This window comes from Meleagris gallopavo, chromosome 5 (assembly GCF_000146605.3).
Source record: "Meleagris gallopavo isolate NT-WF06-2002-E0010 breed Aviagen turkey brand Nicholas breeding stock chromosome 5, Turkey_5.1, whole genome shotgun sequence".
NCBI lineage: Eukaryota > Metazoa > Chordata > Aves > Galliformes > Phasianidae > Meleagris > Meleagris gallopavo.
The window spans coordinates 42,378,170-42,402,900 of record NC_015015.2 but is presented as its reverse complement, the minus strand read 5'-3'; the positions used below and the strand labels follow the sequence as shown (position 1 = coordinate 42,402,900).

At 33.6% G+C, this 24,731-nt stretch overlaps 1 protein-coding gene across 1 annotated transcript in view; it reads left to right on the top strand.

Moving 5' to 3' along the window:
* Positions 1–24,731, top strand: part of EML5 (EMAP like 5) — an 87,035-nt gene that overhangs the window by 4,858 nt on the left and 57,446 nt on the right. The window contains 13 exon segments of the mRNA XM_031553778.1: positions 3,545–3,704; positions 5,957–6,055; positions 6,585–6,653; positions 7,975–8,160; positions 13,898–14,033; positions 17,701–17,902; positions 19,042–19,179; positions 19,915–20,171; positions 20,703–20,915; positions 23,005–23,172; positions 24,125–24,231; positions 24,570–24,618; positions 24,621–24,687. Coding sequence (XP_031409638.1) covers positions 3,545–3,704; positions 5,957–6,055; positions 6,585–6,653; positions 7,975–8,160; positions 13,898–14,033; positions 17,701–17,902; positions 19,042–19,179; positions 19,915–20,171; positions 20,703–20,915; positions 23,005–23,172; positions 24,125–24,231; positions 24,570–24,618; positions 24,621–24,687 — 1,851 coding nt within the window.

Below are 24,731 nucleotides of genomic sequence, written 5' to 3'. Positions count from 1 at the left end.
TTATAAAATGTATGGATTTGCTGAAAATGGTGGGGAATGCTGAGGTGACCTTTCAATGACCATTTGTTTAAACTATAAAAGAGGAGCTTGAGTGCATTGATCGAGATGTGTATCTTCACTATGCTTTTAAAACTGTAATACTGTACTTCAGTGTGCTTTGAATATCTATCTAGAAAATGACACGTCAGTCAGAGATATCAGTGGAACTCTGTTCTCTGATCAACAGATCTGGCTATACGAATTTATAACAACAGCGACAGGCAGATTTTTGGATTTTCTACTTCTTAGCTCTTCTTGGAAGTATCAAATGTTAAGGAGAATTTCAAAATTAATTTGACTAAGCAGTTTGTTAGCCTGATTCATACTTTACTTAATGAACTTGCATTTGTCTTTTTAACATTTTCCTTAAGATAGTTTCATTGAATACTTTGTTGACACTAATATCTGTTCTGGAAAATCCAAGTCGGAAATGCCAGAGGTAAGCAGGAAGGACTGAATAACTTACTCTGTTCAGAATATTTGTTTCTTTTTTGGACAAGCAGTGATATTCAGCAGCTTAGTCATCGCTGTATGAAAACGGAAGATATCAGGCAGAATTTTACAGTTTATCTGTGTAGGCAAGATGCACGTTGCAGTCTAACCTGGAGAGGTTATCCCTGCTTTTGTTATCAAGATGGTAAAAGGAATGTGACTTCTTTCCTTCTGATTGCAAAGCTTCTCATTTGCATTAAGCATTCTCCTACCTCTCTGAGGGAGAGAAGAGAAACAAAAAAATCCCCAAGAAAATCCTTCGTGAGAAGTCAAGGTACTCAAGTCTGTTGAACCTACACCTGCAGCTTTGGCAGCTGTCTTAAGAGCCAAACCCAAGAAGTTTTCTGCCTTTTCTTGAGGGCTGACTGATGAATAGAAAACAACTACTTCAGTAACTGGAGTGGTGTAGTTGGGCACCTCTGTAGAGGTGTCTTGGAGATCTCCATTGGGGATATCCACAGAGAACTTGCTCATTGCTTTTTCTGTTAACTACATCATATCCACGAGTGAAATAGTCACTAGATAGCAAGGGTTTATTTTTATGCCTTACCTGTCACCTGTTCTACCTATATTTCTTCTTTCTGGAGTAATAAGCTGTAAACAATTTGTTGCTCAGCAATTTTTAATATTAATTCTTAATTAATTATTAATTCTTAATGAATGTTCCTGAATGTGTTAATTGCATCAATGCAATTCATTGGGAGGCTATGCCAAGGTATGATATATTTGGCATTTATTGCTATGTCTGCAAGGATTGTTCAATCACTCATAGTTAAGATCTCTTAAAACTCAGGTCTAATCTCTCTGCTATGATCAGAACTCTGAATTTCGGATCCAGAACTCTATATAGGACTGTTTCTGTCTGTACCCAGAGTGACTCCTGTGTGTTTTTTGAACAAAGAGGTTCTATCAAAATTGCAGTTGTGGAATGGGGACCTCAGTCTGATCATCCCTTCTAGTATTTCTGTGTTCCAGTGATTCACTTGCATGATGTGTTAATAGCAGTGCTAAGTATAGGGTTGAAAAGTCCTGACGTCAGGTTTCATGAATCAGTCATAAGACTACTGTATTTTTATTCTCTTAGTTTATCTTTTTTTTTTTTTGTACTTAGTCTTCACTGCTATCCCTTCTCGAATTTCTTTATTGTCCATCTGGTCTTATTCTCACCCTCTTCATGGTGTCTTTGGAAAAATTAGATCATTGCAAATGCAACATTTTCTCGCCCTCCAGATGCTCTTCCTATTTCCCCACATACATGCCATCTGCCTGAGTGCGTTCTGGGAGTTGTGCAGGTGTTGGTCAGGATTAGGTGGCAGAACTGAAGTGAAATGTGATAAGTTTTGCTTGCCTGTTCCTTTCTGCATTGCTTTTTAATTATGAAGTTGCTTTATCAAATAAAGAAGGAAGCAAAGAGGAGTAGCTGTGAACTAGAAGAGAAGCAAGGAGGAGTAGCTGTGTACTAGAAGAGAAGCAAATTGAGGAAATGTTGGTTCCCTGATCCTAGTACTGAGGATTATGCAGAACAGCGAGGAAGAAGAATTCCCACAGAAATGTTTCAGAGTCCACAGTCTTTCCATCTTTTGTGGAAACTCTGAAGATTAAAGAGTTCCTGTCTCTTAGTGTTGTGCTTGTGGAATTTTTTGAGCAGTGGCAACTATCCAGAATGCTATATTAAAATAGAAAAAATGCAAAAGAATAGTGCGTGGGGCAGCGTGACCTCATGAATATTAAGTGGCTTCTAACACTGTTCTCTCTTGGTCTGTTTATGCACAGGAAATGTACATGTCTTTAGAATTCAGCCTTCTGATCATTTCCTTATAAACTCTATCCTGGCTATTTCTGATACATATATAGGCTTCCCTTGCCTCCACCCTTTGAACTTCATTTATCAGAATAAAAGATGTAAGCTCGTACTTACTTGAGCAATGTGCTTAACCTTTCTCTTTTCCATGTAATTTTGAGAAAATAAAAACATATGTTTTGAGTGATTCTCTCTAGCACACTCCAGGTTGTTCCTCTGATTAGTCAGTAGGGGGAAGAAATATTTTTAACTAATTTAAATAGGTGACTTTTGACAGTATATCTTCCGGACTAATGTAGGATATTTTTCAGCTCACTTTGACCTGCTCTGTCTAGACTGTGTAGAATCTCATCAAGTACTGCAGATGATTTTCTATTGAAGTATGTTCTTACTTTTCTAAAACGAAATATAAATCAACAGATGTCACATCCTCCCCTGCAGCTTGCTTTCATAAGCAAAACGCAAAACAATCTTGCTGACTATCATGCTTTCATGATCCCTCATTTGACAATACAGTTATGAGGATGTTGTGTAGACTTTGGAAGCTTCTGAACTCTAAGAAAATTCTCTGCAGTGTTGGCAATATGAAAAGTTAACAGTTATTCAAAATGAGCTATTCCCGACTGTTCTGTTTCAGTTTAGTCACCTGAAGTCTATTCTGGTCATAACATCTAGTTTCAGATTTGACTTTGGTGTAAAATCATTTGAGAAGTATCTTAAGAATTCTATTCAATCTTCTGTTAAAAAAAAATTAAAAAAATAAAAATAAAAGAGTATGCAGAATTGAATAGTTCTAGGTATGCATAATTCTCCACTGATGATAAATGTGTTGATAGAGTAATGCTAACTCTTTTCTTTGTCTTTTCCTTTGTATTTTTAATTATTAAGAAAGGTGGAGAAAGGGAAAAGAAGTACTTTTTAGTGTATGAAAATCTGACTTAATTTAATAGCGTGAAAATTTTAGAGCAGAAGATTAGTAACTTCTGCAATTAGTTTAATTGGAGAAATCCTTGAAAGCTCAAATTGAAAAAAGATAATAAAGTCCAATAAATTAACTAATGAATTGTGGCATCTGGAACAAAATTATTTAGTATCTACTACTACTAATGGAAAAATATTGTGAAATCATTTTTATGGAAAAATATTAATGCAACCAACGAGGCAAATGTAGAAATTTTATGCAAAAATATTTTATATTTTTTTTATTGGCAGCCTTGCTTTGCATCCTGAACGTGTGTTGGTGGCAACAGGTCAAGTTGGAAAGGAACCATATATCTGCGTATGGGACTCGTACACTGTGCAAACTGTATCTGTTCTGAAGGATGTTCACACACATGGTATAGCTTGCTTGGCTTTTGATTTAGATGGTCAGGTATGTAATTTTGTTTTTTTCCCAACACTCTAAGAAACTGCATCTATGAGAGCTCTTTTGTTGTTGGAGAGACCAGTGCCTATCCTTATTAAGATGACAACAGGTGGTGCTCTACTGAACATAGAGGGAAGCCTAGTTGTAACTTTTTTTCTGTAAAAACACTGGAATTATTATAGGGAGGCTTTGAGTTTTTTTAAGAGTGATCTACAAGTTTTATCATTTTTATTTCTCACTATTTACAGCTTTCTAGAGTCAGTGTCTTTCTACAACAATCTTTCTGGTTGACATTGACATCTTTTCTTTGTTATTCTTGTCAGTGTAAAGTTGTCACTTTCTCACTTGAGCAGTGTTAATAATTTGAGATCAAAATTTACTAAATTGTTTTGTTGATGTTCCCTAACCCTTTCTTAGAATGCAATTATGTATTCCCTATGTAAATAGCGGAGATTTGAATGTAGATCTGTGATCTGTTCTGGGTACATTGAAAAGTGATTTTTATGTTTAAAGCCATAAATTGTCAGAATTTAGACTGTCTGCTTTTCTTAGTGTTTCCATATGATCACCTTTTTTTCTGGCTGGTTATAGCTCTTTTTGAGATCTGCATCTTTCCAGAATTGTCTCCTTGTGGAAACATTTCCATATGCAATATAAGTTTGTTTACATCTTAACTATCCTTTTAAATCTAGATTTGTCAGAGAGCAGTTCTCTGTGATAAGGTTCTTCTAGATACTCCCCTCGAGTAGCATTTAATGTTGATAGCAAGTTTAATTATTTTATATGTTGGACACTATATGATATTTTGATTTAGTGGAATGATATCACATTTAAAACATGATTCCTGTTACCAGTCTTAAATGCTCACTGTCACAATAGTGGACGTCACCCATTGCCAAAAAATGAATAGATGGACAGAAGCAGGCTCAAGCCTGTTGCTCTTTTCTGAGTTTGTTTTGTTAGTTGTCTAGTTTTTATACTTTTGTTGGACAGTGTAGACACTCCACTCCATCTTGTCTGGATATCTTAGGAAGGAATTCTTCATTAGCTGTCTCACATTGATGCAACTGTCTCAGCTAAAACCATGGTTGCTCTTCAGTTTCTGTAGTGTAGAGATAAGTTCAGTTTTTTCTACAGTAAATCCTTCTGTAAGATCACAAGTATTTTGATTCTCATCTGAGCTCTCCATTGTGGAAGTGTACTGGTTGGTAACAAGATTTTCTAGGAGAACAGAAAGCACCATTCGATCACTCTTTTTGAAAAATAAAACTATCAGCCAATGTAGGACATCATCAGATTTTGCAGGGGATTGATGAGTATCAATTATAGAGCTAGTTTACTTTTATAGTTCTTGCGCAGTTGGGCTGGAATTGACCTTTATAGAAGGATAGCTGGAATTGAAACTGATGTTCCTTTCAAAAACATTTTTAAAGATAGAATAGAAAAGATGGACTTCAGAGTATCTGAAAAATTGAAGTTTGCATTTATAATTAAGAAGCTTGAAGATCACTTGTATTTAACGTTTTCTTTTCTTTCTTTTTATTGCCACGATTTTGGAGCCTTACTGATACTAAAGAAATAATATTAATGGAAATAGGTTTCTGTTTTTGTAAAAAATTTTCTTACATTTGTTGTTTGCTTTTGCTTGTTACAAACTCAATTTTATGATCTGCATAAAAAATTGAAATTAAATTTGTTTTGAGTGTGTCTAAGCATTTGCTTGAGAAAAACGTGTCCGAAAGATTTGCTAAATTTTTATCTTTTTATCAAGATGTCACAGTACTTGAATAAACTGAAGAGAAAGATTTCAGTTCCTTTAAAAATAAAAACAAAAACCAAAATCACCGAGGTTCATTTTTTCTGGTCTTCAGTACTGCTACAAACTCTCACAAAAAAGATTTTAAAGAAAAAATAAGATTTTTCACTGATTAACAAATGTAGTAGAATTGGGCTGTAAACTAATATGGTCAGTGATGTGTGTCAGGAAATCTGTGCAAAGTGTTCTTAGAGCTAAAGATGACCCAGGCTGCAGGGTGTAGTTCTTAAGCTTTTATTTTTCTATAATTTCTTGGAAAAGTAACTGAGGAGACAAAGCTTTTGAATATGATGGTATATTTTTATTTTTTTCTGTATCAAAGTGTAGATATTGTTTCTTATTCAACTTGGCTGTAAGTTTGTTATCCTTAAAAGTGATGACTCTAGCCTTAATTAATGCATTGAGTTATCTTTATTTATTTATTTATTTTGGTTACTTTTAGCGGTTGGTCTCAGTTGGTTTGGATTCAAAAAACACAGTTTGTGTATGGGACTGGAGAAAAGGAAAATTGTTATCAATGGCTCCTGGTCATACAGACAGAGTAAGTATAGCTCAAGAATTTGAGTGTCAATGAAATTGCATGAAGTTTGGATTTGGAGTAAGATGTTGGACTAAATTATTTTAGAGGTCTTTTCCAACCATTGTGATTCTATGTATAACAAATATATGTAAATAAAATATGTAGCTCAGTTATTTGTGAATACTTTGTTGAGACTGTGAGCATGCATGGGAAGTGCAAAAATAAGGCACTTCTTAGACATAAATCCCAATACAAAAAATCAAACTGAATGTAAACTCTTAGATTTTTCTAGTCTCTTAGATTTTTATAAATTAATCTTTTTGTTGTTTCTTTTCATGCCGGGGGAAATAGAAAATAGAGAAAATGTGAGCTGTATGTTGCAACTTCAGTGTTGAATGAAGGGATAAAGAAGACATTCTATTTAAAGCATTTTAGATTATCTGTTGATTTGGTACAAGGTTTTTACTGTTTTCACTGTCCTGTGCTAAAAAGACCATCTCTGCTGACATTCGTGTGGTTTGCTGCTTTATTATTTTTATTTTTAATGCAGATATTTGATATCTCTTGGGATTTGTACCAGCCAAACAAACTCGTCAGCTGTGGTGTAAAACACATCAAGGTAATGAAATGAATGTTACGTCATGAAATACTTATTTGTACTTCATAAAGTAAGGCAAAAATGGAATCTAAAAGCAGTATGTATCTAAGAGGAATCTACTGCTCAGGGATTGCTATCATGTATCTCACATGACTGCACTAGACATTTTACAAAATTTACAGTGGAAAACCGACCATTCCTGCTCAAAAGAGTTCATGGTCAGGCAGACAAAAAATAGAATAAAAGATAAAAGAATAAAAGTAGAGTAAAAGATTTGTCATTGGTATTGTATGTGATGATTGTATTGTAATTTAGAATTTAGGTCCTCTAAAATACTGTTTGAAATCCCAAGCAGTGTAAGGCAAAGTACTCCTGCTTAAAGTGAGTCCAGGTACTCAAATTTCCGATTTAAACAATTAATGAATTGTTACACTGCAGAGCTGAAACATGTTTAACAGTCATTTCTCAGAGGTTCAGAAAATGTGAAAATACGGTGGAAAGAGAGAGGAAAAATTCTTGATCTTTCTTTCTCTTCTTTTTTCTCTGCTGTTGCTACTTTTGTTGTTTTCAATGTTCTTTGCCTGTTAACAGGATTTGTAAATTGGCATTCTGTATATTTTTCAAGCAGAGTATTTCATAGAAACTCTCTTACTTCATTTGGTGTGTGTTCCAATTGTCATGCAGGAAAAAAGCTTCTTTTCCATACTTGTGTCAGTAGGATTATGAATGCTTGACTGTCATCAGATACATTTCCTAAAGAAACTTAGTCACTTATCGCATGCACTGATGTCTGTGTTACCACATAACAGCAGTAGATGGCAGCTTCAAAGTTCTTGCTCTTAACTGTAGGTTCCTATGGTGAGGACAAAAACAAAAATAATGTTGATTTTCTTATTTTTATACCATGAAATTGAGATTAATATATATTAATGGTTGGCTAAATTGCATATACCTTTGAGCATAGTGTTTATTAAATTAATCAAGTCTCCATGAACTGAGTTAATAATGACTTTTTTTCTGTTTCAAGATCTAAAAGCAACACTGTGATGATAATAAGCTAATAATAATAAGATAATAATAATAATAAGACAATTTCAAATAAATTCCTATTAAGGAATTACCTTTTTTTAAATATGTTACCTTCCTATTTGTTTAATTTGTGCAGTTACAGCTAAGGCAACAACATAATCATTGACCGTGTTTGCTTTGGTTAAAGTTGAGCAGTGAAAAGTAGATGGAAAATGTAGGTAATGAGGAGGTAAAGTACTTCTCTCCCAAATGAACATGTTAAATTATAGGAGATTAGCAAACATCTGTCTCTCTGAATCACTTTGTCTTGCAGTTTTGGAGCTTGTGTGGCAATTCACTGACACCAAAACGTGGTGTTTTTGGCAAAACTGGTGATCTTCAAACTATATTGTGCCTAGCTTGTGCAAGAGATGAAGTGACGTATTCCGGTGCACTGAATGGTGATATTTATGTATGGAAAGGAATCAACCTTGTAAGAACAATACAGGGAGCACATGCTGTAAGTATATCTCTTCTAAATTAATGTAAAATGCTAAACAGATTTCCAGAGAGCCAAAAAAGGCAGTGCAAGATCACCTGGTCTGTGTTCTTAAACAATTCCAGTAATAAAGACTGATAATGTCTAATCCAATTTTTTGTGGATGTCTGATTTATCCCAGTCCAGATGGTCTACACTCCTGTGTTAAGGCAGTGGGCATTCTAAAAAAGAAACAAGTGTCCAGAGGGGTTGTGGATTCTCCATATGCATCTCTCTCCATTGGAGATAATCTGAACACAACTGGGCAAAGCCCTGAGTGCTTGCTGTTAGCTAACTCTCCTTTGAGCACGACTGGGTGGTCTCCAGAGTTTCTGTCCAACATTAGCTGTGCTGTCATTCTGTGAATTGAGTCTTACTGGCTAATTACCTGGTAGCTCTCTAGAGTCCATTGATTCTATGGACTACATAAGCCTGTATGCTTACCTAGTTTGTTGGCACATATGCTTATTGTGCAATTGAAATATTAAAATCATTCTTTATAATTTGGTTAGGTAGAACGGAGGGGACAAAAATGGTGAATGTTATATATGTGGGAGAGGTTGCTGTCAATCAACAGTAAGTTGATTTTGTGTTCACTGATGGTTGAGAAATGTACAGTAAGGAATGGTTGCACCTTGTTGAACTAACTTAAAGGAGGGATTGGACTACTTAGTCAGGCAGCTGTATAATATGATGGTTTATCTGTTTATGAATAAAAGTGTAATTATGAAGAATTTAAGTGTGGGAAACGTGTAATGACCCAACTGATGAATACAGGATTGTTTTTGCTTATTGCTCTGTTACACTGCATTCATTTTTTGTTGAACACAAGATCAAATTTGAAGTGCTGTTCTCTTTATCTTCATTAGAGTCAGTGGACTGAGCTCAAGTGACCTTGGAATAGGTCTTATCTAACTTTCTATTTTTGGCTGTGTCCTTTAGGCTCATTGGAGTTGTAGTTTGCCATACTGAAAATTAAGTAGGTGCACTAGTCTGTGGTTTTGGAATTCATTTTTACATTATATTAGAGTCACTAAAAATTGCACCAATTTAAGAAAAAAATATTTTCTAGAAATTTACTTTCCAACAAAATGAAACATTATTTTTCAATAAAATACTAGTTAAAAGGATAATGTTGTCAGATTATAGTAAATACAAAATATAAAAGCTTGGAATAAGAGTACTTCTTCAGTCGTATTAAACTATAATCATTATATTTTACAGTTATTTTGTACTTGATTTTATAAATCATGTCCTACTTGTCCATTCTGTTAGAAGAGAATGCAGGTGTAAATGGTATCATTTGTTGTGGGTGTATATTGTTAAAAGCACAATTTGAGCATAGTAAGGAATCAGTATAAATTTGCATTCAGAGTGCTAAGTGTTGGAATTGTCATCCCTGCATGCCTGTTTATCATGCCTTATCATTACTTCTCACAAGGCTTGAATTAGACTGAAAATTTATTCAAAGAAAGTGTCTCATTATTTACTTGAATACCATGTATTCCTGTGTTACAAGAAAAAGGGTAGGTATCTCAAGGACAGAAGAATATTTTCTAAAGCACATTAGTGATGTGGAGACACTGTCCATCTGGCAGGCAGTCATCTGTATTAATACAGTAAACAAGTACTTCTCAAAGTTTGACTGCTTTTGTTATATTTAGCTTAGTTCAAAAGATATTTTAAGAGCAGTTTAGTGTATTTCAGTATAGGCAACAGAGAAGGTAAAGAACAACTTTAGCACTAGCAAACAAAATTGAGTTCACTGCTAAGCCAGATTATCCATTTTCTGTTATAGCATTACTAAGAACTGTAGACAGAGGAAAGGAGTTTCTGGCAGATTCCTATCTGAGTTTGAGGAATTAAAAAGGTTAAAGCAAATGGCATGTTTGGATGACTGGAAAATTTGTTGGAAAAGAACTGCAGAGTTCACTGAATATAGAAATAGGAGTGGAAGATAGGACAAGATGAAAATGAGCAGAGATGAAGAGTACAGGCATAGAATGTATGCGTAGGAAACACTGGATCACAATGGGAATTTGTGGAACTATAGTTTTGCCGATCACTTCTTAATAATAAAACCAATGGAGAAGGTCTTAAAAAGGCGAAAGGAAACAAGGCAGCATGAAAATATATGAAAATTCATTGGCACTGTTGTGGTATTACAGGCACACAGTGCATCTGATTCTGGAAAGTTAACCATATATATACTGTTTAAAAAAATAATCTTTTATCCAATGTTACATTGCTGTACCAGTGCAAACAACAGACTATAGAATTTGCTATTTATTTTATTCACTTTACAGGTTCTAAATTCAAAGCATTCTGTGATTATTAAGTACCTGAAACATAGACACAAGGTTTTACTCATGCATTAAAAGAAAATATGCTTGTTTAAAAGCACTGAATGCTTTAAAGATTGTTATATGCTATGTTTTGCCGTGAATTGTAAATGTACATAGGATGCTTTCTCAGCAGCTGAATAATTTATTTTGAGATAGTCTTTCAGAGGTACACATTAAAGTTGTGTGGATTGATGTCAGAAACTGAGGTTAAATAACAGACTTGAGGTTAAATAACAGGCACCCTGTTAGAACTATTGCACGCCTATGTCAATTGGTTGAACACTAATTAAATATAGATGGAAACAATATAATGAACTTAAATGAATGGTTTTAAGCCAGTATCACTTACCAACACATTAAGTCTGCAGAAGTTTTTCCCTATTGTTTAGCCTTGTTGTGAATTTGAAAAGCAATAGTCCAGTTATTTCAGGCAGTGAAAGGCATATATACAACTAATTTTATTTTTTATAGTAATATGCCCATTTTTGAACTGTTTTATGGGTAATTTGTGACATAAGAAGATTACATTTCAGAATAGTTGCTCTCCATTTTAAACGTATTGACATCAACTTTAAATATTTACAATCCAGCCGTTTACTGCGCGGCATACACTGGGAAAGACTGTCATAGAATAGATGCCCATTATAGACATTGCTTTATATGTTAGCATATGTATTCTGAATTACATTTGGGACTAAAAAGGAAGTGCTGGATTGTTTACCATACTGGCAAAATTTTTCTGTTCTCCATATTGTTCAGAAGAAGTAAGTTGCTTCTTGAGCATACTTCAAGTTTCCATGTGATTACTTGTTCTAATTGCCTGTTTTCCGTGTGACTGCTTGGTCCTAATTACAGCTAACTACAGTCACATGTTTTAGGAATTGCACAGTTAGAAAATTCACCACACTAGTTCTATTAGTGACTGCATCTGGACAAATTAGCAATTGATTTCTGTCCACAGGAGACCAGACAGGTCCGGAAGCACCAAACAACATGAGGTTACTTCACTATTTTAAATTTCATGGATAGAAGCAGTAGGAAAATGTAGATGCAGTATAGGCCATCTTTGTTAAATTCTTGTACTGCTCCATTTTTTCAAGTTCTGATCTGTTTGGGGATTTCTTTATTTGCTCTCGTTTAATTCTCTTTTCCAGTTTAAGGGAACACAGATTTGATACCAGCTGGTAATGCTGGAACAATAGGAAATATTTTGCATTCTGAGTGAACTGCTGATTAATTTGAGTTCTTTCCAAAATTTTCCCATTCATTGAGAAGAGTAATGAAAAATCCATAGCAGAAAAAGATGATCCATATGGCAAATTTACTAACTTTTAAGATGGGATAATTTGATCTACGTATTTTGTTTTGAGTCAGGAGCACAATCAGTGCTTCTTGCTCATGTTATTCACTTGGATCAAACAAAGTCAGTTTGCCTCTCATTACTGATGAAAGACCACTGACCTTCAAAAACTAAATTATGTTCATAACAACTACAGATTGAGAGATCAAGAACCAAATTATGTTCATAACAATTACAAACTGAAGAATTGAGAGAATCTTGAAGACTTCAAAGATGTTTTGAATTAGCAAACTTTACTTTTCCTAAAAGGAAAGATTTAGTGAAAGCACAATGACTGGCCAAGCTCTGAGAATAATCTATCTTTTCCCACTTAAATGTGGGCCTAAAAATTAAATGAAGAGTAGCTAAGCTAAGTTTCCTCCGTCAGATACTTCGACTCCCCATAATGGACCTTTGTTGTTGTTTTCATCTCTTATCCCAGTGGCACTTACACTGAAATGAGGATGTTCTGTTGCATTGCAAGAGATTGATTGAGCACATCTGCCAGATCTCCTTGGCAACCAGTATGTCCTTCTCAAGATAAGGATATTCTATGAAATGGAAAACAGATTAATCCTGGATCCACTAGATTTTATCTTCAGAACATTCAGCCAGCTTCCCACATTACCAAATGTCTGATTCTTGTTTTTCAGTATGGACTAATTAAACTATGGATTTTTGAAGGAGTTAATTAGAGAAAAGAGAATAATTCTATTATCAAGATTGCATTCCAAAAAGAGATTTAAACTATTTAAATATGCAAAAACTTGAGCAACATTCATCATATGGTTAAAAAAAGGCCAGAATTCCTTCAGCCTTATGTTTACTCAATAATGCTAAAAGGTTAGTGCAGTAAAACAAACAGTCACAGAGAGAAATAAATGGAGTGGGAGTTGATTTTGTAAAATCTTTAGGCTTCCAAAGAAACAGAAAGAGGATTTGCAGTACATTAGAGATATGAGAGTTAGCTTTCTAATCTGCTTATGACTTAAAAATTGTACTATATCTCTGTTTAGGCACATACTACTTCTGAAAAATGTGGATTCCCTTACAAGCCAGTATCCTGAGGATGGATATGTGTCAAAAAATGGACTTCTGTCACCCTAGTTTTCAGTCTTGATTGTTGTTTTACACTTTAGCAAACAATACTTATCTTTTGAAAGCTGAGAAAGTTTTTTATTTTTTATTTTTCTCGACTCTTGAAACAATTAAATCCTTGTTACCCAACACCAAAGGAACAAATAGATTTCATACTTCATTACGCTGCATTCAGGTATTTTCTTCAGATATGATTGGAGTATAAAACACAGCTTGGTAGCAAAGAATAGTCATGAATACCTGGAAATTATCACAGTTTTTATTGTATTTTCATTCTAAACTTAAGATTAGGAATCAATCTTCCATGTCTAAAAAGGTGTAAAAATGAATAATAAATCTCGTTTGCCTACATTGGAAGTAACTAATAGCAACAAAGACCCAGAACCAAGCCTAAAGGAGATTGGTGGAAATCCTTCTACTGATTTTTGTACAAGTGCATTTAATTATTTGGTTTATGACAAAAAAAAGTTGGGGGCTTACAAGCCTATCTTAGGCTTGAACTGTTTTAGTTCAGTTGAATTCTGTATGTACAGTTAAAGCGTATTTCTCTTGTGTTCAAGCTCTCATTTTGGAAAGCACCTCAGTTTTTGACAGTATGTAAACATCTGTTAAGCCCTCAAATGCATTAATGTAATTTTGAATATTTCTTATGTACCTTGAATAGAAACAAGCAAAAAATGATTACTTAAGTTTTCAAAAATCAGAATCTAAGTTCTTTCTAGTTCCTTCACAGCTTCCAAGAAAACCCATATTATTAAAAACTGTTCCTTTAAGAATTCTCTTAATTCTCTTTCGTATCAAAAACTTGTATTAATTGTATATTTTTGTACAATTTGTAACAACTGTGAAAGAGTGTAATAGAAGGAGGGTTCCACTCTCCGTATTGATCTCTTTCATCTGTATGTATTATTAAAAAATAATTTTCTTCTCTCTTTAGGCAGGAATTTTCAGCATGAACGCGTGTGAAGAGGGCTTTGCTACTGGTGGCAGAGATGGCTGTGTTCGCTTGTGGGATTTAAATTTTAAACCAATTACTGTGATTGATCTCAGGGAAACGGACCAGGGATATAAAGGTAAGAAGAAGTTTGTCACTTTTAAAATATTGTAGATTGGAAATTTTACATTGTTTTGTAAAAGAAAAAATTAATTTAAATAAATTAATAAATTAGGAGCAGGACTCATGGATGTTATTATGTATTGTTGGCAAGATGAGAAATGTTTTGTTTTCACGATGCCTGCAAGTAAGAGGATATGTAGCCCATCAAAGGTGCTGTGCAATGTACTGTATACTAGGAAGTTTTGGACAGGAGTTTGTCTATGACTATATACTATGAAGCTGTAGATGAACGGATACAATGCATGTCCTTTCTGATGCAGAGCAGTTTTTAACAATGAAGAGTAAAGCAGCAAGAGAATTTAGAAGAGACACTGCAATGAAAAACATCAGAGTGAAGAAATTCCCTTTTGTAGTTATCCATGTTTTCAGAAGAACTATTCGGATACAGTTTTGTAGTATTTAGAACTATATTTACATATACCTATATTGTAATAAAATTTTAGGTCAAGCAGGCTATGGTGTATATTGTCATCGTTCTAGGTACCAGTGCTTTAGTAAGCAGCAATATAATATAAACTTGCACCAGGGCACTAATATCTCATATAATACTGCTTTCATAGATGTGTGCTTTTTTGTTTCTCCAGTAACCTTGCTCTTTTCTATCAGCTTGTGGAGAATTTGATGATGTGGTAGAATGTATCATGACAATTAGATACATCATTGTCCATAAATAACTGATTACAAGCAGAGTTAAATATTTGTATTCTGTAATTTATTTGACATTCCCGCCAAGACTGTGATATTTTCCAGAAAGATGAAGTATACATTCAATTTGAAATGCCCTGGGGTACTGTGACTTTGTCATGACTGAGACAATTGAAGAGAAATAATTGCTTCAGTCTCAGGAGATAAGCATGTTCATGTTTATACCCCCTTGCTTCATAAGGAGATTAAATTTTTTTCTAAAATAAGTGCTTAACTGAGTGTTTTGGATAGTCATTTCAGTTTCTGTCTGGTCTGACAGGCTTACTTTGAAAAACAGAACAGAATTTCTTTAGAAAACAATGCTTATGTATTAAGTTTCTAATTAATGTTTCAAAGTAATATATTTCTAAATAGAGGTGTCCCTCTGAATTAAAAAGATTATGTTTGGTTCATTAATACTTTGATGTGTATGCATTCACGTACTTTTCTGTACTCTAGAAACGCTAAATTAATTCACTAACACAGATGCATTTCTGCTGTTGGTAATTTCAATTTTCTCTTCAAAACAATTTATCTGTAGATACCTTCTCTCTCTTTCTTATAGTGTTTTATGTAACTGTGTCCTCCTTAGGTCTATAACTAATATTTAATACCTGTTTGTTTTAACAACAAGAGTAATGGTGGTGAACTCATGAACCTTTGCACTTGTAAAGATTCCTTAATTTGAAGAACTATAGAATATATCAGTAACTTCGTATTTGCTAAGGAAATTATCCCAAAGCCAGAATTATGATTTGCTGTTGTACTAAAACATCAGTTCAGATTTGGGAAAAAAACATGACTAGAGCAGGAGAAAGAGACCCGTTCTTACATACATTAGAAATTTTGGCTTTTAAGCTTGCTTAGAGGCTGCTACTGCTTGTAGTTAAATGCTACAATTCATTCTGTTTCATTCTTTCAAACTTGTTCTCTATTCCAGATCATCTCTCTTGCTTTTGGCATGAACTTTTTAGATTCATCAGTTCTGAGTATTCCATCTTCATTTTTCTTTACTCATCCAGTGCCCATTATGCACCTAATAACTTGTCTTTAAATTATATCTTTCATGATTCCATTTTCCATAATCTTTTCCCTTTAGACTTCTGCATCTGTGATTTCTTTATTTATATCTTTTTCAGGATAGTCTTTATGGCCTTTCATTCTTGTTCTCTTAACTGCATTTTCTGTTGGTCCCATTTTATCTTGTAATCTTGTTGGTAATCTTGTCTGTGAATGCAATCTCAAGTTCTGTATCTCCTTGAAGAGTTCGCAAAGCAAAGTAATGATTCTAGATATATCTCCAAATAGTTTTTCAAAATATCTCCCTCCACCGCAAGAAGTTCCAGCTTACTAAAACAGATTTCTTAATCAATGTTCGTCAAAGATTCCAGTTATTTCTTTCTTGATTTTTATTTTTAATTACAGTAGTCAGTATAGTGAAAAATATAAAATACCTAGATTATAGATAAATAGTAGAGTATATTCACCAGTGCAGTACCATAGGAACAAATTTGTAAAGCAGATAATGCAGAGAGTTTTATAAACATTATATATATATGTTTTGAGGAATTTTTGAAGGGCTTTAGCTCTAGTCATATCTAGTGGACTGAATACTGTGTAGCAGTGGAAGTGCACTGAGTGCACTCTGGGCATTTTTCCATTCTATTTCTTATGGAAATACATTTAGTGTAGGTTTAAAGGTTCTCTTTAGATGCAAAGCATGATAGGTAGGCCTTGCTTTGAAAGCATCTTTTGTTAAAATTGAAAAAACATAGATGAAGATGCACCAGACTGGACTGCCGATCCACACATTCACTGTTTCTGAGCCTTGCAATTTTCCCTATGTAATTTTAAAAACATAAGGTGGTTCTTTGCCCGCTGCACAGTTAAAAATATTTTTCAGAAGCACATCAGCTCATACGATATTCATGTTTTCTTGCTTGATGGATATAATTTTGCCTCACATATTAACCTAGAGTAGTTTTTCACAGATCATTTTTTACCTGACCTACACTATAGTCAGTGTTTTGGCAGAGAGAATTATGTCAGGCATTTCTATCATCTTGTTTTCTATATCTTAAACTGGCAAAATTGACTTGTGCTATTAGGCTGTAATAATTTGAACCTTTTTTAAAAGGTGCATATTCATAAATTAGGTTAAGACTGGGTTCTCCATGTACAACTCTCCTAACTTTCATTATATTTATCACAATCTTATTTATAAACAAATATAATTTGTGAGTGTCCAGCTCCTCTTTAAACCTGGAAAGTAATTCAGTTGTTCAGAAATCCTTGTTAAATTCCATCATAAACTCTTTTCAACTTTTTTGTATTTTGTTCCAGTGAGTCCTACTTCTTTTCTTTGAAGGGGGAAAGGGAAAAAAAAAAAGATACTGTTACAAAGATACAAGTTACAAGAATTTGCCTTAGGAGTAGCATCTTAGAAAAGAGCTGGAAAGTATTGAATTCTTTCTTTGTCTTATACCCAGTCAATACGTTGCACTGATGACTTACGTCATGTACTTAATTGAGATTCATTCAGGTAGTCATATGAATTCATGGTTTCGTCAGAAGTTGTAATTTACATTTTCTGTTACCTGATTTGAAGGGCATTAAATATGCCCCTTCAGATACAGAGGTCAGTATTTCTTTCCTCAGTCAGAGATCTTGTTATGAAAGAATGTTCTTTGCTTTACTAAAATAAGGGTCACATTTGATTTTAGAATTTTGAAAATTCTAGTGTTGAAAATTTAATATTCTAAGGAGAGCAGTTTGTGATGTGAAATAGATAAAGGGAGTAAATGGGAAAACAGGGGGTGTATGGATACTTCTTGACATTTTCACGCTTGTATGTTTTTCCATATTTTGTCATGTTATGTCATCTTTGTTTCACAAATTCTAAGAATGTTCCTCTCAGTAACAATCTGTTCCTTCTATAGGTCTGTCTGTAAGAAGTGTTTGCTGGAGAGGAGACCATATACTTGTTGGGACACAAGACAGTGAGATTTTTGAAATTGTGGTACATGAGCGTAATAAGCCTTTCCTGATAATGCAGGGGCACTGTGAAGGAGAGCTGTGGGCTTTGGCTGTCCATCCTACAAAACCATTAGCAATGACTGGAAGTGATGACCGATCAGTCAGGTTGTTATTTGTCTGATTTTTACTCACACATAGTTTGATGCAAACAACTCATTTTGTAGATAATGTAATTGAAATGTATGCATTTTAATATCACTGGTAGTGATATCAACTGGCACTGAAGTGCTTGTAGACCAGTGAAGTTATGCATGAAATTACAGACTTCTAATAATAAAATACATAGGTCACTTTGACAGTAATGCCTCCTATTTAATTCCATGGAAATGACAGTAGATGCAAAGAACACAATAACACTGTTTGTTAGAGCAAATTCTCAGCAAAACACTGTTTTTCAACATAATCACCACTATGAGTTATGCATTTTTGCCAGCCATGAACAAGAACCTGTATGTCAGGTTCTGCATGGCTGCCTGGAATGTGACTTGTCTTTCTTTCACATCGCTGTCACCACTGCTGAAATAGAAGACGTAAATTTCAGAATAGCACTTGTAGTTGAAATTTATGGTTAAAAACAGTGCATCATAGAAAACAGAAGCCATTTTCTAAGAAAACTCAGTAAATTTCTCTTTTTAAAGCTCAACTTTTTGCCATAAATGCCTTTTTTTTCTTTCTCAGATATTAAATGTGTTGCCATTTTTGCTAAATATATAATTGTAACATGGTTAAGAAAAATTGTAGTTGAACCAAAGTTCCACTCAAGAATGCTGGTTACATCTTGTAAATGGTAGATATCATGTATTTTGTAAAAACAATTAAGATTTATAGTATTATCTAGACAAATGTAGGAAGTTATGATAGTTTGCTAATAGGAAAGTGTATGCTTAATCTGTGAATTCTTCAATTATTCTTATACATTTTTAGCTAAAGTAACTAACAAAAGGGTAGAATTTTCACACGGTGATCTATAAGTATATGTTGTCTTTTTTTTTTTTATTATTTTTCAGAAAGACAAAAAATACCTGCTCCTGCATTTTCTCATTAGATATTTTCTCACACTTAAATATAAGAATGCTCTTTCCTGTATGGAGAACTGACACTTTTGTCTTAGATATTGCTTGTGGAAATTTATTTTTAAATAGGACACGACCATGTCATTTTTTCTGCTGAAATTGCAGGCTTCATGCTGTCTATGGCATAGCTACAAACCATTCCTTTTATTTGTAATTAATGCTTTATTCTAGAATTTGGAGTTTAATAGACCATGCTCTGATTGCCCGGTGCAATATGGAGGAACCCATTCGCTGTGCAGCAGTTAGTACTGATGGAATCCATCTTGCTCTTGGAATGAAGGATGGCTCTTTCACTGTGCTTAGAGTCAGGTAAGATACAAATTTAATAGATGCATTATAAACTCTTTCAAGTAGACAATCTAAATACTTTTGTATGTATGCGGATACAGTACCGACCATGTGCAGGAGACCACATAGATTTGTTTTAAATTGCTGATCCTCAGAGTGCTCAGATTATTTAAATATTTGCATAGTGTGGGAGAGGCTTTCCGTAATAACACATTTGTAAAAGTACATTGGTTTTTTAAAGAATGGCAGCATTCTAGGAAGTGATTTATTTTAAATATTTGCTTTATTCATTATTCTTGAATTATTAAGAAATAAACTGTCTTTACTTTCGTAATTGTTTCGGAATGTTTCTGTTAGTACAACACACATGCCAAATCAATGGTGCTTTGCCTTGTTGCTGTGATACCACAGTTTTAAAGAGCAACTGAGGTCTGTGGCTTATGTCAGTGAAGTTTTCTTCTCTAAGTGAATAACCTGGTACAGGACCTTCCTGTGTCAGTGTTCCTTTTTTAGCCACAAAGCCCTACCTAGCCCTGAAAGTAGTGTGGTGTTTGTACATGTGATAGTTACAGTTCACTTCATCATTTTACAGATGTGTTTTTTCTTTTTTTTTCCTTTCTTTTTTCCTTCCTTTTTTTTCTATTTTTTTCTATTTTTTTTCTTTTTCTTTTTTTTTCCTTTTTTTTTTATAGTTAAGAACTTCACAATATGATAAGGCTCTTTTATACTTATGACATACTTTCTTTCATACTACAGAGATATGACTGAGGTTGTTCATATCAAAGACAGGAAAGAAGCTATTCACGAACTGAAATATTCACCAGATGGGAACTTCCTCGCCGTTGGTTCCAATGACAGCTCTGTGGATATATATGGTGTTGTTCAGAGATACAAGAAAGTTGGGGAATGCGTTGGATCTTTAAGTTTCATCACCCATATGGATTGGTCTTCAGATAGTAAATATATACAGACTAATGATGGCAATGGGAAGAGACTTTTTTACAGGATGCCAAGTAAGATTCTGAGTTGCCTTTCTTATATTTGTTGCTAATTGCAGAAAGAATGTAAAGCAGTTTTATAAAAACAACTTAAAATGGATCCTGGTTCAAAGGACAGGATTGTGAAGAAACTTTAGTAAGTCTGTGGAAATATTTGCTTTATTTGAATGAGTACAGCATTTTCTGATAATTATTTACATGTTTTTATTGCTGCTGCATGTTAGAGATGCTGACTGAAAATTATTCTATTTCTCCAGAGTAAATATTTGTTCTGCTTTATTGAAAAAATATATTCAAATTCAGTTTTTCAGTACCTTAACAACTTTGTAATTATTGAATTTGAATATTAAATGGATTATATTTGCTTGCACTGAAGGTTTTTAAAATATATGAAAAGTCAATATATTGTGTCTCAGACTTGTCATCTGTTTTTTTAGATCTTTAGTTTACAAGAGCTTGTGCTGTAAGAAGTATTTTTTCCAGAATAATATTTTATTTAAAATTACATAAATCCTGAAAAATGATTTCTTTTTTGTTTGTTTTTAGATGGAAAGGAAGTAACAAACAAGGAGGAATTAAAAGGGATTCAATGGGCATCATGGACTTGTGTTTCTGGTGTTGAAGTTAATGGAATCTGGCCTAAATACTCAGATATAAATGATATAAATTCTGTGGATGCAAATTTTATTGGACAAGTTATGGTTACAGCTGATGATTATGGAATTGTAAAGCTCTTTCGATACCCGTGTCTAAGAAAAGGTAGTACCTTTGAATTGATAAATGCATATTCATGAATTTTGGCGATTCAAGAGAAAAGCCTTAGAAAACTGGATTTTTGAAAATTATACGGCTGGCCAATATTTTTCTTTAAGAAAAAAATTATTTTGGGCTAAGGGTAGAAATAAATGATAGGATGGTGTATAGGCAACTGCAATGCAGTTGTATCAGGATTTTATGTACATTTTGAATAGGATTTTCAAAAGTTTTATGTATTTTTTTACTTTTTAAAATGGTTCTTTTAAAATAGAATTTCACAAGATTATGCAGTCCACCCTTTTTGAGATATGTATCTAAATATTTTCACCTTAGTCTTCAAGTAGTTTCAGAATAGAATAGTTTGTTTGGAAGAAACATACAAAGATCATCTAATCCAGCTGCCTGATCATTTCAGGGCTAATCAGTTCAAGCACATTAATGAGACTATTATCTAAATGCTGCCAGGAATGAGGCATCAACCACTTCTATAGGAAGCCTATTCTAGTGTTTAACCACTCCCTAAGTAAAGAAAACTTTCCCTATGTCTAAGTATGAAGCTCCCTGGCACAGCTTTATGTTGTTCTTGCATGTCATATCATTGTTTCTGGGAGCAGAGCCATTTGCGCTTCCTCTATTCAGGAAGCTGTAGAGAGCAGTGAGTTTGTCTCTCAGCCTGCACTTTTCTAGACAACCCAAATTTACTATTCTTTCCTTTGGAACTGTGATGGAGGTTTGCGCAAGAAACAGGAAAAAATAACTTCATTAAACAGTGAGGGACAATAAATAGGTGAACAGCAAATTGGTACTGCAGTCAGACTATCACACTATGTTCTCTAAAGTTCGAAAAACTTTCCAGCACATTTTTTCCTCAACATTTTAAGAAGAGCAAGGTAAAATTTTTAATATTGAAGACTAAAGCAAGGTCTACCATTTTTCATTTTACTGTTTATGAATGAATGAAAAGGAAGAAATATCTTTTTTTGACATAGGTTTCATGAGAAAGACTTCATTTTTTTTTTTCAGAGCCATTTTTAATAACTCCATTCTAAACACAGTTTGAGTTGAACTGAAACAAAGAATCAGTACCAGAGAACTGCCTAGTAAAGCAGTGATGTTAAGACAGATCCTGTAAAATTTGTGTTAGCCTTTAAGGAAACTTAACTTAGAAAGTTTACCTGGAGACTAAATCAAATCTTTAGTTTTTGAAAGAAGAAACAACAATACAGTTACATCATTGCAATTTTGCAGCATTGCATATTTAATGCTGAGTACAACCACTTCTTGATTTCTCTTAGGATATGCCTTTAATCAAATACATTTTGAGCGAAATTAATTCTTTAAACAACCAATATTCCTTCTTTATTTTCTCACTTCTGTTTGTAAATGGTGATGATATCAAAATAAACATTTAATTTCAACCTTCCCAGCTTTATTTTTAAACCTCAAGTTTTTTTAGAGGTAATCCAAAAATGTGTTCATAAAAGGATCTCCTAACCATTTCAAGGAAACTATTTATTTCCTTTTTAATCCCCTGTTCTTCACCAGAACTTCCTTCTACTAACTAATCTAATCACTGTGTTGTAATTATGCAGGAATCAATTAAAAAGTTAACTTGATATTATACAACTGTTACTCAATAAGAATTGCTGGGAATGCTTAGCACTCAAGTCCCATTAAGAAGCAGGAACCAGTACTATGAACACAGATGGCTGTATTTTCACTGAGCTTTATATACTTGATATAATATTGAAGTGATCACATCTCAATGTAGAAATAGTAACTGGCAAATCTTGATTAATGGGGAAGATAAAGAAAATTAATAGCTTTGATAAAATGAAGAAGTGTTCCTTAGTATACCTTAGGACTAACGTGTATTCTCTCTCTGTTTAACTTGTTAGAAACATTATATTCTAGAATCTAAGTTGTTGTTTTTGTTGTTTTTTTTTTTAAACAACATTTTACAGAAATTAAAATTTGAGGACAGTGCAAAAAATTACTGCTATCAATTTGCAGTATTAATTAGCTTAATCACTAGTAATTAGGGTATATTATTAATTTCTTTATATATATTTCTGTTATGTTGTTTTTCTAGGAGCAAAGTTTAAAAAGTATCTTGGTCATTCTGCTCATGTGACAAACGTCAGATGGTCACACGATCACCAGTGGGTTGTTTCCATTGGAGGAGCAGATCATTCTGTCTTTCAGTGGAAATTTGTCCCTGATCGGAAGTTGAAGGATTCTCTTCACATAGCACCCCAAGGTAAGTAATGTATAAAATAATGATGGAGGAGGGAAAGGGAGGCTTGAGTAAAATTATTAGTTGCCAGTATAGAAACAGATATTCAGAATTTCTAGCCTGCATAAAGTTGTTATTCTGTAAAATTTGCATCTGTCTGAAGTACTGAAGAGCATTACTTAATGTACCGTGTGTCCTGTATGATCAGTCTATCAGCACTATAAACAAATAAAAAGAATACCACACTGTTTCCTGTGGATAGGAAAATCTAAGTTTTGTCACTTCATTAAATTTTTGCATTGTGTAGGTGATAATTAAAATGTTGTTAGTGTTTATTTATTATTTTTTTAAAGCTTTTTTAAAGCTCTATACATGTTTAATATTTGAAGAAAAAAAAATAGTTCTCTTCATCTTCTTGATAAAGCCTTCAGAAAGCTTTTTAATGTTTTGATCCTTCATGCTATGAATTAATTTTCATCATTTTTTCCTACGTCCCAAATGTCTTACTAGGTACTACTCCCAAGATAAAATGCCTCTTTCTTAAGAGTGATTTAGGTTCCTTGTTCTTGGATGCAGAACCTTGCTTCTGTCAGTGTAACAGTATATGCAACATATATCTGCTTTACCACACTGTTGATAATTGTTGCTTTTGTGGCTTTCCAAACACTGTCACCTACCATCTTTACAAAGTAGAACTGCTTTTCTCTGGATCACGTTGATGGTTCTTTTTTCAGTACTGAAAGTTTTACCATTTCCTTCTCATCCATAACAAATTTTCCTGATCTACTGAAGAATTGCTGCTTACATCCATGACTAGTCTATTATATCGATCCTGTTAAATGATAGCAGTTTGTGTTATAGTTAATATTTATTAAGATTAATTTTTCAAATCGGAAATATTATGCAGCTATTCTAAATGCTTCCTTATTTGTTGTCTAGTTTATTTCATTTTCTATTACTGTTTTCTTGCTGACAGAGAGTCTGGTTGATTCTAATAGTGATGAATCAGATTCAGATCAGTCTGATGTTCCAGAGCTGGACTCTGAAATTGAACAAGAGACACAGATCACATATCGTAGACAGGTAAAGATTTTTAGTTTTAATGGAAGTTGGAATGTTTCCTGGAACTTATGAAGGTCTTTTATCAGGACCTCCTGAAATTTGAGAACTGAGAAGAGCGAGAAGTCAGTAGTAACTGGGCAAGACAAAAAATAAAAAAAAAGTATTTCTAGCACATTAATTAGAATTTTGGTTGTAATTTAGAATTTAGAAACAACTTACTTTCTGCTATATCTGTACCAGCTATGGTTACACTTTTTCTTTGGTGTCAGTGCCGCATTTTTGTTGGTGATAATTGTAGCTGAATTCTCAGAAATGTTACTTACATGTGAATCTCTTGACTTGTGTGCTCTTTCTTGAAGGTTTACAAAGAAGATCTACCTCAACTTAAAGAGCAATGCAAAGAAAAAGAAAAAGTGCAGCTTCTAAGAGACGAGAGAGAGCTCCAGGGAACAGCATAAGATTGCATTTTGTTCATGGGTATGAAAAACAGGTTTCTTTAAAATATACAACCAGAATGTATT